The 15,463-nt window shown below is 34.6% G+C and overlaps 1 protein-coding gene across 1 annotated transcript; it reads left to right on the forward strand.

Moving 5' to 3' along the window:
* Window positions 1-2,272: 2,272 nt before the first annotated feature.
* On the forward strand, window positions 2,273-15,129 carry LOC119643845 (semaphorin-2A). Its single transcript, XM_038043348.1, has 5 exons — window positions 2,273-2,416; window positions 7,136-7,273; window positions 8,015-8,147; window positions 14,326-14,682; window positions 14,874-15,129. Exons 1-5 carry the CDS (start codon window positions 2,351-2,353, stop codon window positions 15,104-15,106), a joined length of 927 nt encoding a protein of 308 aa, XP_037899276.1. The 5' UTR covers window positions 2,273-2,350; the 3' UTR covers window positions 15,107-15,129.
* Window positions 15,130-15,463: the final 334 nt, after the last annotated feature.

Genomic DNA, 15,463 nt, shown 5'->3' on the forward strand with positions numbered 1-15,463 from the left:
TTTCAATTTTCTTATTTCGCATATAGCACGCATCTATACACATACACGCGCGCGCGTGCCTTTTAAATTGCAGACTAGCGTAGTTTCTTATATGAAGAAATTTATTTATTTTTTTCTTGTTGTTCTTGCAATTTTATATTTGTGTGTTATACTGTGAAGCATGTGAGCAACGAACGAAAACACAAGATATTAAGGATTCAATCATTTCGCTATAAATGTGGCCGATTTTTATGGATATACTTTTTAAAAGCAATTTCAAGAAAGACCGAGAGAAAGTGCCTTTCGCAGCAGGTGTCTACAATGACGTTCTAATGCTTTTATCTTCTGCAAGAAGAAAAATTTTTTAAATTCCATAAATTGAAAATTGGACAAAAGTAACGCACAGTCACAGTTGTACGAAAGTAAAAAAATTCGCTTACCTTTCATGAAGATTGTAGAAAAGTAGAAAAAAGAATGATATAATAAGACATCCTCAGAATATGCCAAATGACCACAAAAGGTGACTTTGATTTGGTGAAGAAGGTGCACTACTAAGGGCTCCTTATGCAATTAAATCTCCATTGCTTTGCTATATGACTCGACATATTTGCATCGCTGCCTAACGACATTCAACTATTTCTAATAAAGTGCAATGAAAATACTCCTCATAAACTTGCTATGCAAAGTTATGCAAAAATTAAATGCTTACTACGTGTGTCAAGAGCCAAAGGAAAAGATCTCTTGTTTTGGTGGCACAGTTTCGCTTGTTTACAATTATTTTTTTCGATTACATTTACAAGTCGTTTTCAAAAGTTCTTTATCAACAGGTTTAAAGCTGGTAAGCGACTAGTAGCCGAGTAGCCACAAGTACCAAGTCAGTGATCGCAGAGACAAGTATCAGTGCGCTTTGATCATACTTGGCCGCCAGCTAAAGCGAATGCTCAGTTGGTGAAGGCATAGCTCTTACCTATTGAAAATGCACGCATTTCTTTCTGACCGTCAAAGTGTAACTCATGTAGCGAGCATATATTGTTCACGTTAAGAAAAAGCGGATTGTCTCTTGTTTACAGGATGTCTGCGTGGATGCTTTTGGGAGAATTACCAAAAACGGCCTATACGAGCAGCTATGGTTAAGCCACAACGCCACGTGGCACAAATTAAAATCTCTGTGTACTTGAATCATAATTTAAAAAATTGATAACAAAAAGTGTACTTTTAAATATTTTTATTATTATTATGATTATAAATAATTTAGGCAGCGAAACGAATTCAAAGAGCAAAGTCTTAAAGCGCTATCAACTAAGGCTTTATTGGAAACTATCTCGCACTTGAGTAGCCTAAGCATTTCGACTAAATGCAACGGTCGTGGGTTCAAATCTCAAGTGCGGTAAAATTCCCAATCAAGCGCATAGTCTTAAAGAGGTGGCGCTTTAAGCCTTTCCTCTTAAAAATTTGTATTCTGTAAAATCGTTGCCAAACTGGATCCAATTTTAAAGAAAACTGTCGCATTTCTCTTCACTATAAGAAAATTAAGCCCGTAAAGCCTTACAAATGCCTGTATTTAGGCGCAAACTGTTATTACAATTTATTGCCACCATTTTTTTATGGCTAATAGCCTTTGTATGTTTTGTCCTTCCAGTCCTTCAGATGCGTTAAATTTTCCGGAGAAAAGGGAAGTTAAGTAATCAAATATTTTCACTAAAATTTAAAGAAAAAATGTCGTCTTTCTTATAAAAGTATTTTCTATAAGCATTCATTGTAAATGAGAATTGTTCCTATAAAAAAATTTGTAGTAAAAATTCTTAAAATTATTTATTTTATCCGTCCGAGTGGTCGAGTAGGCAAGAGTCCAGAAACTCGGTAGAGTTTTTAATAATGCCGAAAGCCTTTAAATGCCAGAGCTTTAAGACTTAAGTCTCAGCATTCATTCCCTGACTAAATTAATAATAATAATATTTATTTTATATTAAATATTAAGATTGAATATTCTGATGGATACCTTATATCAATCCTTTAACATATCGGTTTCACTCTCGAGAAAGTATCTGTTGTAAGGAAACTTCACTATTCTTTCTTATATGGAAGTGAATGCATTTTCCGATAAACGCATTCGATAAATATTAGATTTTTGAAAAATCTAAAGGATTTACGGGTTAAATATTAACTTCTGTTTGTTACTTTTTTTTGCTTTTATCGAACCATCTAATAAAACAGTACGAATTTTACTTTTAAATAAAAGTCCAATAGAGTTTAAAACGATTTAATAAATATCTTATTTTTCCTTTCTCTTTCTTAATATTTATATAAATGCGATGTTTTTTTTATTTCTCAGGTATTTGACTGCAAAAATCACATACGAGTTATACAAAAAATGCAAGGCAATCGCCTGTACGTGTGCGGTACCAATGCTCACAATCCCAAAGATTATGTCATTTATGTAAGTATCAATTATGGAACATAATGTGAACTGTTTAAATGAAATAAAAAAAAAGAAAACACACACACACACACACACACACACACAAGTCAACCTTTTTTTACTCGCAGTGCAAGCATAGTGCTACACACATGGGGTTAAAATATAAATAAGAAGTGCATGCTTGCTCCTTCTTTTCTTGCAGCTCGTTCTGTCTTGTATTTATATCGAAAATGATTTCTTTTTCCATTTCTGTCGTTTTTAGAAAATAGTTTTTCTTCTCATTGAGAGTTTTTCGTTTTCTTTCATTTTTCCAGGAAAATACTCTGTCCTATGTTCTGTTTTATATATGTAACCATTGTGTGGCTTTCTTAAAAGACATATTGCAGCTGTACAAAGTTAAGCTTTTACTTTAGTTTTGAAATCCTTGACTTTTTCCAAAAAAAAAAAAAAAAAAAAAATCCTTCTTCTTTTTAGGTTTAGTCCTGGTTAACAAGGGGAAAATATTTTGCTATTCCTGCTTTTGCTATTGACATCTTCTTGTTCTTGTCCGTATTATTATTTTTGCTTTCTTTTTTTTTTTTCTGCATTTTTTCTCACAATTTTTATAGTCGAGTTGATTGGAGATAGCAATCAGTAAAAGCGTGTTAAGTATGGCAACACATTTTCATTCAATTGACACACATTTATGTAGACTAACAACAGCAGTAACAAGGATTTTACAAAAATATGTATGAAAATATATATATATATATATATATATTTATTTTTTTTTTTGGGACATATCTCTGGATTCGGTACACTCTCTTCCTTCTCCTCCATATAGGTATTAAATATGCATGATAATTTGCGATTGTGTGAATATAGAGTAATGTGTGTTATCAAATAACAATATTTATATTCAAATGTTCACAAAATTATGTGAAAATGGAACTTTTTACTACTCTTCCGAAGAGAATATGTCGATAGAAGAAAGAAAAAAAAACGGAAAACAACTGTAAATCGCATTATGAATATAGTGACGACGATGCATGCTAAATACAATACCACATTAATAACAGCTAACGTATAGAAAACATCTTCCACTAGACACTTTGCCGAATTGTCGAGTGTTTGTGAGCAGGACATTACATTATATCCCACAACGAGTGCGGTAAAAGGTCATATTAAATTTGTGTGTATGTGTGTATGCAACTCGAAGGTAGATAAATCCACGTTTTATTGTCCGTTCTGTCTTGACACATTGTCTGTCCGTCTCTCTTTTTGCCTCTATTGTTTCCTTGTGCTCAACCTACAGATCATAACTTTTGATGTATTTAGATGAAATTTTGTGCACCGTTTTTAACTCAAGAATGGAATGGTTCGGATCGGACCGCTATTTCGACCGTTCCTCGTAAAAAACTTTATTTTGAAAAATCCTTTTAGAAATAACTATATTAAGCTAAGTGATGTATGGTATTTTAGCCCATGTCCCGGTATAGGGTTTTTAGTTGTTTTTGCTTCAATTTAAGAAAAGTGAGTTGAGTTTACAAAGTAGCGATTCTTACTAAAGATTACCATGCCTTGCAAAACTTGTGTTAGACAAGGGTATGTTAAGTTTATGTAGGTGGCCCACCTGAGATAGGCCCACCTTTTGTTATATCTACCCGTTCAGAAAGTGATTCTAACCTTGTCTATCCGTCTGTCATCCGGTCTTTATTTTTTTCTTGCTTTCAGCCTACACCTGACATTTGGTGCACTTAGTGAACGTTTTTTTGATCCAAGGACGAACGTCGTTGAAAGTGGTTCGAATTGAACCACGTTTTCCACCGCTTCCCTTATTTTCCAAAGTCGTTATATGAATAAAGGTATTAGGGTCTTTTAGGGTGACTTGTGTGCCACTATAATGTTTTTTTCCTGGTTTTTTTTTCATTATTAAAGGAATGGAGTTGAATTTTGATGAGAAAAAAAATAATAATAATTATGATCCGTAAAAAAGATTGTCCTTTTCATTTGAATCATTTATTCATAAGTAAGGAAAACTCATTAACAGTATGCTGTAAACTTAAATAGTTAAGCGTTGTTGTACTCAACGAACGTTGCCTTAATACCATATAATCACTTTCAATGCATTTTGCTGCTAAGTCGTTTAATTTCATAGTCAATGACCAAAAACTATTTGTTGTGGTAACGCTAGCGTGAACAATTGCGCGTGTTATTCATATCGTTTAACTTTTGATAGTAGTTAAACGTTTCCTATCAAGTTCAAATCAATGCTCATTAAACTTAATGATGGTCGAAAATGCTATTAATAATAATGGTTTCACTTTAAATGGTTTATAGTAAGACTTATTAGTTGCTTCAATCATTTACTATGAAAAACAAGCAAAAAAAAAAAATACATTTTTGTGCGGCACAAAAAGTTTTCTAAGAGATATTGTGTTCGATCACTATACCAACCATCAAAGAATTTGAGTAACTCAAGCTTACTCTATTCTTCTGTGTACGCCTTAAAACCTCCTTTGCAAATACCGCAAAGTGTATATACATATGTGTATATTTTCCGACTGATCGCTCAGAAGAAGTGAGGAAAGAGAACCAAATATGGGGTTGGTTTCGACAACCTCTAGTGGGTGTGTGCAGGTGTTGTGCCTTTACTGACTGGGCATTCGCTAAAGTTACGACCAAAGTAAACTCTATTCCTAAACCCGCAAACGCTGACTTGGTAGTCCGGGTTCTTACCCATCACTAGGCTACTTTTGCTACTTTGTATACTCAGATGTGGCATCTCGGAGCAAAGTTGGCAACCTTCAATTCTAATATGAAGCAACAATATGAAGCTGCATGGGAAGCCTTAGAAAATGCTTCTTAAAGCTGCTCTTCTTAATTTCTTTCTTCTCCGAGCACTTATTCCGTTCGCATGTCATCCGTATTAATCGGCGTAATCTATGTTCTATTCTCAATCTCAAAATTGCTCAGTGAAATTTATAAACATTTTTCTTATAAAAATTACAGTTAGTAGTTAAATGTGGAAATTTCTATGTAGCTAGCGATGAGGAAATGTCTCTCGTTGCAACTGTTAGGGTATTCGAATAATAAAAAGAATAACCTGTCGATATTAGAGTTGTACTCGGTTCGTACTATATCCAGAACAAACCTGATTCTCATTATTTTTGCCACACTAGAGTCTAATAACCTCACTTTTGCGGGTAAGACAATTTTTAACGCAGACGGATAGACGTCCAAGTTTTTGAAATTGACAAGGTTGTGTTGCTGGTGAAAAATGTAAACATATGATCCCTGAAGCTTCCTTGTGGACATTGCAAACCACCTACTCCCCATTCTCGGGTAGCCTGCAGGTTAGAAAATCATTATCCCCCAACGTTGTAGGCAAACGTAAACGATAACCAGCATGGTTGGGCTGTCGCGAACTGTAATAAGCGAAGATGAAGACTGTGTGCGCAGCCATCAATTTGTCGAACTTTGATCGAATATTTCGATCTATGATGTACACACATTCATCGAGGTATGTTCCAAACTGAAGGTTGACCATAGACTCGTCGATAGCCGATTTTCTTTATCACAAGTAGCACATTAGGCATTCCTCTAATGTCGTTTTGGGACATTGCTTTTTTGTTCAGTTGTAACTGATGCAAAGCCCTCTGCTTTCAATTGTTCCGCATACCATGCCTGCTTACCTTCAATCTTTCATAGTTAGGTAAACATTACCTTTCTAAGGCTCAAAAAGTCTTATGTTATTTGCAATGTCATCCTTCTTCATTCCTTATTATTTGGCATTAAAAAAGCTATCTTTTTTGCCTCTGTGTCTGTGTTATTCAAATGAAGGGAACGGTAACAATGTGTTTAAATTATTTTATTTTTTTATTCATTTATTTTTTTGTTCTTTAACTGTCCAGCAATTTTCGCAGCTTCTTCTGATTGCTCGACAATACATATTTATTATTATTATTCATTTAAGTGCTATTTGATAAGAAAAGAAGGGAATAGAAAAAGAACGAATTGAGCAAGAGTAAGGAGGAAAATAAAGCAAAAAAAAAGAAAGATTTGAAAAAGTCTAAACAAAACCATTTTACATCATTTAACACGGCACGCACTTCCTTGAGTAATCGGAAATTGCAAGAAGCCGAACTCGAAACTTGGGGATTATTTGAAAAACGTGCCAACGTTTACTAAAAGTGTATAAAATAAACAAGAGCAACAACAGCAGCAACAGCAGCAACAATAATAATAGCAACAACGTGAGCATAAAAGCAAGCGAAAGAACAAACATATAAAACTGCTTGAGTGCAACGGCAGCAATTTTTTGCACACCATTTACTAATCGCTTTCCAAGAGATGTATGTATGCAAGTATAGCAAGTATGCTGCTATATGGATGGATGTATGCATTATTATTGTTGTTGTTGTTGTTGTTTTTATTATTATTGTTGAGAGTAAAGCAAATTTGTTGCTACAACCCGTAGCCATACGTAGAAAAGTCCCTGTTGGTGGTACATGTTCTGTTGTTCTTATTTTCACTGGGTTTTTTTCCTCATATACTCGTTGGTCTCGTTTGTTTTTATTTTTTTTTTCTTTTCTTTACATTTTAGCAAATGTTAGCAATTTTTGTTGCTTGGTTGAAATATTCCTTTATTTGCTTTTTACTGTGTTTTTCTTTCTCTCTCTCTCTCTCTCTCTCTCTCTCTCTATCTCTATCTCTCTCTATCTCTCTCTCTTCTTTTCATTTTGTAATTACTTGCAGACGAATCTCACCCATTTGCCGAGGTCGGAATTTGTGATGGGGATTGGACAGGGTATAGCTAAATGTCCCTATGATCCTTTAGACAATTCAACCGCTATTTATGTGGAAGAAGGCAATCCAGGCGGCTTGCCAGGTCTGGTAAGTGAATGAAGACAAAAAAGAAAAAAAAAACAAAAAAAAAAAAAAAAATACAGAAAATAAAAAATGAAAAATAGAATAAAAAACAGAATGAAATCACTTTTTAAAATCATTCCTTATTTCTTTAGCTAGCCATCCGCTTCTAAATCAACTGTAGAGTAAATATTTATTAGAGGTTTAATACTCTTGATCTCTTTTTCTTATACTTAAACATAATGCAGAGGAAGAACAACTGCATCTTAAGTAATATTTATGATTTTCTTATATGAGATAAAAAAAAAATAAATAAATGAAAATAAAAATGAAAATAAAATCCAAATATACTTTCTTACATACTCTTCTATATGTATGAGAGGAGTGCTTTTAAGATTTTTTCTATTTATTTTCCATTTCGTCGAGTATTAAAACGTAGTGCTGTTGTTCTCTCTACCATTTCGTTTGCAGTTTGTGAAATTGTTGTTTGAGAGAAGACGCTCAAAAGCTACTTAAGCTAAAAGTGCCATCCATTCATCCATCCATCCATCCATCCATCCATTCATTCACTCGTTCATCCCCGCTTTCAAAATATATTTCTTCTTCATATTTTTTTGTGGCAAAAATATTTCATATTGAAAAGCAATCTCTACTCTATTTATTTATTTTTTATTTATTCTCTATTTATTTATGTAAATGTCATATTTGTTGCTTTTGTGGTATAAATAAACCCTTCTTCCTTTTCTTCTTCTTCTATCTTTCTCTTAGTATTCGGGCACAAATGCTGAATTCACTAAAGCGGATACTGTCATCTTTCGTACGGACCTATATAATGTTACAGCGAAACGTTTGGAATACAAATTCAAGCGCACCCTTAAATACGATTCCAAGTGGTTGGACAGTAAGTACAAAAAAGAGAAAAAACGCAAAATAAAACAACAACAACAACAACAAAAAAAGAAGAAATTTTACAAGTGCTATATTCATTACTTCATATTTATTAAATTTGTTCTCCCGTACTAATGTATGTGGAAATATAAATTTTCCTCCATTTTTGATATAAATTTCCCAACTATTAGTAGGAACACTTTTATGCTCATTTCTCCAAAATCGTGTTCTACCGAAAACAATGCAACTAAAGAATTCCGAGCTTAAAACGAAGCAACTAACAATGATCCCAATGGACTTCTCATATTACTTTCATTAGCGAATGACTAACTTATGCACCGCTGGCAAGATTAGGATATTTGTGATGTTATCTAAATCACATTATACGACTGTGAAGATTTTAACCAATCCGATCGGTACCCTTGTTTATGTTTATTTCTATTGGAGTCGAATAATTTTAAGTAATGCTTTCCATCCCCTTCTCCTCTCTCTATACTTCTGTGTCTGTCTATCGTTTCTTTCTTTCCCATTTTCGTGTTTCTCTTTCTTTCTTTAACTCTTTCTGCCTCCTTATCTCTCTCTGTCTATTTGTCTGTGGATCTATTTGTTTTTCTTCCCTTTCCCATTCTCTTTCCTCTCCTTCTTTCTTTCTCTCTCTGGATCTCATCCCCCTTAACCTATATCTGGTCATCTACATCGTCGCTGGGACGTGTAACAAAATTACATCTACCTGCTAAATCCGGGAAGAGATCAGAGAATATAGTGGCGTTAGAAATCCAAATAGTATAAGAATATCTAAACCTGGAACTGATGGGCGTACCGCTAAACTCTCCTATTAAAGCAATTCTCTTGCAATCAATTTTTCACACATGATTACCCCATAGATCACATGCATCTTCCGCAGGGATAATTGATAGCGAAGGAGACAAAAGGGTTGCTTCAACTCTGTCTTCTCATAATGTCTAGAACTTCCGTAAGCAACGATGGCAATTTCAAATATTAGGAGCGTAATTTATAGCTGCAACGCAGGGAAGAAGAGATAGACTAATTTTGAGACCAAAAACATGTTGTTGAGAATCAGAAAGAAAACACTTCCAGTTCCTTTCTATACACAGCCATCGCCTTGAGTGAATCTTCAAAATTTCTCCAAATAGAAAGTATATAGATAAAGAAGAAAATGAAAGGAAAAGAGATTGTTTTTCTATTCTGTGCACAGTGGACCATTGTTACTCTACGCTTTAGCAGTGATAATTAAACATGCCAAGTATTGGCCACGTCGCGTAGTTCCATGGCAAGAAGTATAATGAAACTTTAAGAATATTTTCCGCCAGAAACATGATAATTTTGAAATTTGATCTTCGGAATTCATCTCTAATGGAGGCTATCGGTTGTCTGGTCTATCGAATGTTTTGTAGGAGCAGTTTAAAGTCCCTTGCACGAAGAGCTAATACCAAGTTTCTCAAGGCTGACGCTATGTCTTTTTAGACGTACAAGAAAAGTCTCACGAAATGAATGTCAAGACACACATCCTTTTTCTTATTTTCCATCGTCATAATTCAGTTTTGTTTATTTATATTGAGAATATTGCCACCAAGACGCTTATTTTTTACAGACAACATTTACTTCCCTAGAATATAACTTTGTTCCGTCATGGTAACCCATCAGCTAGCAATCAAAATAAATCAAAAAAAGTCGGTTTAGTCGGACGCCTCCTAGCAGAAAAACCCTAAATCGGCTCCTGAATAGACAATTTCAAGACGAATGCTTCTGGATTAATCTTCTACCCTTCTTCTCCTCATACATCACACAGTTGATGTGAAAACCGTCCCATGTTTCGTTCTGGTTACATTTGAGTTTACCGTTCTAATTATGTTCTGCCTTGAACGTCAGCGCAAATGTATTGACCACCACAACCTAATTGTGTTGTTGATAAATGCGACCCTTTCCATAACCTAAAACTAAAAAGCTATGAAGATCTACAAGCTGTTTTATGTTAAGTTGAATGCAACTGAAAGACAAAGCTATTCAGAAACTTGCGATGATTACGTAAAACCTTATACACTTGGAGCATGTTTCGTTATTTTTAATTCCTCTAGAAAGGAGTTAATATACTCATTTCATATTGTTCTTTGCGATGGTTAGAAGAAGTGTGGAAATTGCGTCTTTAACAAAACTTGTATGCATTCAATGACTTGTCGCTCTTTTTCTCACCCCTTATTATAACGGAGATTAAATTGAATTTGTTTTTGTTCTCATGCCCTGTAGTAATGAAATTAGATTTTTTGTCTTTCATCTTCTCTCTTAATACTTTTATTTACGTTTTTTTTTTCTCTCTCTCTTCCTCATAATCTTGTTTGATATAATTAAATTCATTATTTTCTTGAGCATTGACAGCAAACTGTACAGTGTAGTGTAGCATCGGGCATGGATAAGAGGAAACAGTGTGAAAAGTTAGGCAAATTATATGAAAAAAATTCTTTCAAAGTAACTACTAATGAAGATTTTTATATCCATCATCGAAGGATGAGGAAGCATCATAAACCCCACAATGTATAATTTAAGCCTGTCCGTCTGCAAATTTGGCCGAAGTTCTTGCGAACGGCACCACTACGTAAGCTGAGAACACCTCCGCGTTTCAAAAGGAATAAAAAGCAGATTTTTTGCTTATTACTCCTAAATGCCAGCAGATAAACATTTGAACGCATATTCCATAAATGGATATTAAGTTTATTTTTCAATACCTTTGAAAGGCGCTTCAAAAGCCCCATAAAGTATACAAATTCTTGGCAAGTTCAAATTTGGAATGCATCTAAACACGTTCGCCTGTTCAGGTGGCCATCAGACCATTTGCCCAACTATCTAGCATTTGTGGTAAACATTTTTCCGTCCGTAACAATGGAAATATTGCCCAAAAATTTGCAAAAGAATTTGTAAGTGCCCTAAAGGACATACCTACAAAGTCCATACTCCTATACGGCAAACACTTTTGAAAATAAAAATAAAACCAGCTTCGCCACATTATAGAGCATAATAGTTTAGTTCTTTTACTCTTTTTGTCTCTTTAGGATAACGGTGATGGGTATTAAAGATTCGGTCTCGATGGAATATAATTTTCTTACTTGTCTTAATATTATAAATAATTTTGATTTTATTTAATGTTTATAGTAACTCTTAAGAGGGATTAAAATTTTTGATGTTGTTTGTTGTTGTTAAATGTTTCAGATTTTAATAACCCGGTTTTTTCCGTGATTTACTTTTTCCTATCCTATTGAAAAAAATTATGCCATGAAAACATTCAGTTCTTCGAATTTCTTCCATAAAGACTAATATTAGTGATATGTTAACAATCAGAATTTTTCGTGATGGCTTGCTTTTACATACGTAAATACGGTCGGTTAGCCTGCCAGTAAGCATAGCATACTGAATAATTAATTTGTATCGACACGATAGCCTTTATCGTCCTAGAACGATATCCCTGAGATGATCTGTCACGTCAAAAAGTCTAGTTTCATAGGTACGTTGAGCAATAAGGCCCGCAAGTCGCATGAGTAACCGAATAAATAAGAATCACAACGACCAAATCGGGATTCGTCAGTTCAAATCCCAGTGCGATAGACTTCACTTTGGCCGTACCTATAATGAGTGCTCACTTGGTGAAGGCGTAATACTTGCCGTCTGAACATACACCCACTAGGTTACGACCAGCGCCTTCTTTGTTTCTGAGCGTAACCGTGGCCGTAGCGAGTAAGGAACATCTCCTGACCTGATTAACCACATTAAAAAAAAGACCACTTTTCAATGAAGCCTATGAAGCCGAAGCTGAAGCTAATCTCCTCATCGAGTTCTCCGCGCTTGACGCCGCTATTCTCTTCTTATTTTTGTATAACTGACATATGTGGATCATCAACTTCAAAGGCGATCACTAATGGTCCTTGACTTCCACCGTTTAAAGCATACTCGTGCGTTTTAGTTTATTCACAGGATAGTCCTTTGTTCAGTTATGAGATCGATTATACAGGAGCCGACTTATAGTAGTCGATATCGCGTAAGCTCGATGGCCGTCGACTATTTCGAACCCGTGTAACGAGTAACGAGTTTGCAGCAGTCGATGAAGTATGCGTTTCTCTTACTTTTGATCGTAAGACTGCGGTCGAGCAACATATTCCAAGTACGTTCGAGCTTACCCGATATCGACAGCTATAAGTCAGCCCCAAATGGTAAATTGGCCACAGAGCAAACGAAAACACTGAAGCGCTCTTATTATTATTTTATACAAGAATTCAATCACTTACAGTGTATTTTGCTTTCATTTATGCTCTCTTCCACATGAAACAGGAATTCATTATTATTTTTGCGTTTTATTCAAATTTATAATTTATAGCCTTCTTTGTATTCCGTATTTCAATATATTTTAAAACAATTGCTCTACTGTGGTTGCCTGCAATAGATACAATTTGCATATATATAGAGTAAAGATTGCGGTTTAATTAATTTTTAGCGTTTATTCAATCAGTCTATGGCAAAAGGATGATAATATTTTGTTTCTGAACATAAAAAGCAAAAACTAAAAAAAAAAAAAAAAAAAATGCGCTTAAGTTTCACATTAGTTGAAGCGAATATTTTATGCTGTAAAAAATTCTAAGAAAATTACCAAATTAAAATCTCTTGAAATTTTAATACAAACACAAAAAACTAATTATCATCAAATTTCGAATATGAAAAAAACAAAAAAAAAATTAAAAAACACGTAATTTTACATAAGTTTAGAGAATTTAGAGAAATGCAATTAAAAATTCGGTATAATGAAAGGATTCACATAAATAGAATCTAAAGTGAAATAGTATGGTTTCGTTCCAGACAGCCATTCAACAAACTATTCATTAAGACCACTTGTGATGCACTGGTATATTAAGTTCGTCCGGACAAATGCAACATTCAGAAGTATATAAAATACATTTACCTTTTATTATACCGATCTAAGCTTGTCTGTCCGTCTTTCCTTCTTGTATTTAACATGCAGGCTGAGAGTTTTAAAATATTTTGATGAAATTTGGTAAAATAACGTGTTTCGGACCAAGGCCGAACGCTATTAATAACGGTTCCGTTGGGGTCACTTTTTTAACCACTTCCTTAGGGTGCTGTAGGGTGCTGCTTAATGGTGGACCGTGGCTCACTATAGTGTTTTTATTTGTTTTTAAACTTGAGCTGTGACAAAGTTTCTGTTTTCTGTTGCTATAGCATTATGAAAACCGCAAGTAAAAGCAATAGTTCATATGAATATATTCCATTAATTATATGCATCAGATACTGTTGTGTTGTGTATATACAGATAGTGGCAGTGGTGCAGGAAAGTCCTGCCAAGCAGGGAAAACGAGTACATTACTTGAGTGAAGTGCGCGCTCTGCCACGGATTACTTCTCAGGTTATGCTAACAAGAGCAAAGAGCGGGAATTTGAGTGCTGCTCGCATTGCTAATTGATATGAGCATGTTTCCCTGTTTGCTAAAGTTTAACAAACTGCCACGGATAGAGAAGGATTAGAGAATTGGTTGAAAAAGTTATCCGATTCGGCCCATTTTCATCGAAATATTTTAATACTTGTAGAGCGTGGTTTGAACACAAGGACGGCTAGACGGACATTAGGGTGTTCCTTTAAAATCTTATGCTTGAGTTGCTTATGAAAATATCGTAAGTGTTCTACTTTAGACACATTAAGCTTACAAATCCAACCACAGCCTTGCGTTATACGATAATATAAACTCACTGGTTGCCCCTTGTACCGTTAGTACAGCGACAGTCAAAAAGAATTGGGGATGTACAGAGACCGAGACTGAAAGCCCGGATTTACTGACCGGGCACTCAATCCAGCTATGACCAAGCGCAAATCGTAATTCTAGTGTGGTCCGCCACACTGGAATTCGGACTCGGCTATACCTTCGCGCGTCTTTGGTGCTTGGCATTGTACAATTCTGTAACGCATTTATATTCGGATCTGTAATGAGCTCTGTTAGGATAACTGATAAATGCCTTTGCGGGCTAAGTTCGAATTCGTTCTCATACTATTCAATGAAATTTTTTTAAATCCATAAAAACGTTTAATAAGCAAGAAACGGTCATTGGTTTTTAAATAAATTTATTTATTTATTTTTTTTTTATATATATATATTTTTAATTTTCTCAAATTTACTTTAGAACCGAATTTCGTGGGCTCCTTTGATATTGGCGACCATGTGTATTTCTTTTTCCGTGAGACGGCTGTTGAATACATTAATTGTGGTAAAGCGGTTTATTCGCGTATCGCACGTGTTTGCAAAAAGGATGTGGGTGGTAAAAATCTATTGGCACACAATTGGGCTACCTACTTGAAGGCGCGCTTAAATTGCAGTATATCCGGTGAATTTCCATTTTACTTTAATGAAATACAATCGGTTTATCAATTGCCCAACGATAAGACACGTTTCTATGCCACATTTACCACCAGCACAAACGGTTTAATTGGTTCAGCGGTTTGCAGTTTTCACATCAATGAAGTGCAAGCAGCATTCAATGGTAAGATAAAAGCGAATAAAAGAAAAAAAAAGCAAAAAAAAAAAAAACAGGAATGAATACACTAAGGCCGTCAGAATGAATATATTGACAACTAAATTTCATTAATATTAACTTAAGTGAAAACTTAATTATTAACGGAATTTTCATTTAACAATTTTTATCATTCTCTTCACTCTCGTTTTACATTTTAGGTAAATTCAAAGAGCAATCATCATCGAATTCCGCTTGGCTGCCGGTATTGAATTCACGTGTGCCTGATCCACGTCCTGGTACTTGTGTCAATGATACTTCAAATTTACCCGATACTGTGCTAAATTTTATACGCTCGCATCCATTGATGGATAAAGCGGTGAATCACGAGCATAACAATCCCGTTTACTATAAAAGAGATTTAGTTTTTACTAAACTCGTTGTCGACAAGTGAGTATCGAGAAAATGTATCCGATAACAAGTAAGAAAATTATATTCGGTCGTAACCGAATCTTTTATACCCATCATGGTTATCCTAGAAAGAATTCAAAACGGGAAAAAAAACTACACTTTCACCCTCTATAAAGTTGGATGGGCGCGTCTGAACTTTTTCTATTTTCCGAATAAAATCTGGAAATTCATATGACGCATGCGTTGTACTTTATAAGCAACAAGCAAAAGAAATGGAAAGCAAAGTTGTTTACAGTTTTTATTGCATAGACGTGTGGGCGTTGTAGGTGGGTCGTTTGACCGATTTAGATCATTGTGAAATTCTTTTGGAAATTTGTCAGCGATATCTTCTTTCTTGCGA

Source organism: Glossina fuscipes, unplaced genomic scaffold (genome assembly GCF_014805625.2).
Source record: "Glossina fuscipes isolate IAEA_lab_2018 unplaced genomic scaffold, Yale_Gfus_2 65003, whole genome shotgun sequence".
In the NCBI taxonomy this organism is placed as follows: Eukaryota; Metazoa; Arthropoda; class Insecta; order Diptera; family Glossinidae; genus Glossina; species Glossina fuscipes.

What these genes read in the sequence shown, in the direction of transcription:
- LOC119643845 (XM_038043348.1), top strand. Translation starts at nt 2,351, where the DNA reads ATGCAAGGCAATCGCCTGTACGTGTGCGGTACCAATGCTCACAATCCC. An exon ending in CAGGCGGCTTGCCAGGTCTG is followed by an intron (nt 7,274 to 8,014) that starts GTAAGTGAATGA and finishes TCTTTCTCTTAG; the next exon opens with TATTCGGGCACAAATGCTGA. An exon ending in CGATTCCAAGTGGTTGGACA is followed by an intron (nt 8,148 to 14,325) that starts GTAAGTACAAAA and finishes AATTTACTTTAG; the next exon opens with AACCGAATTTCGTGGGCTCC.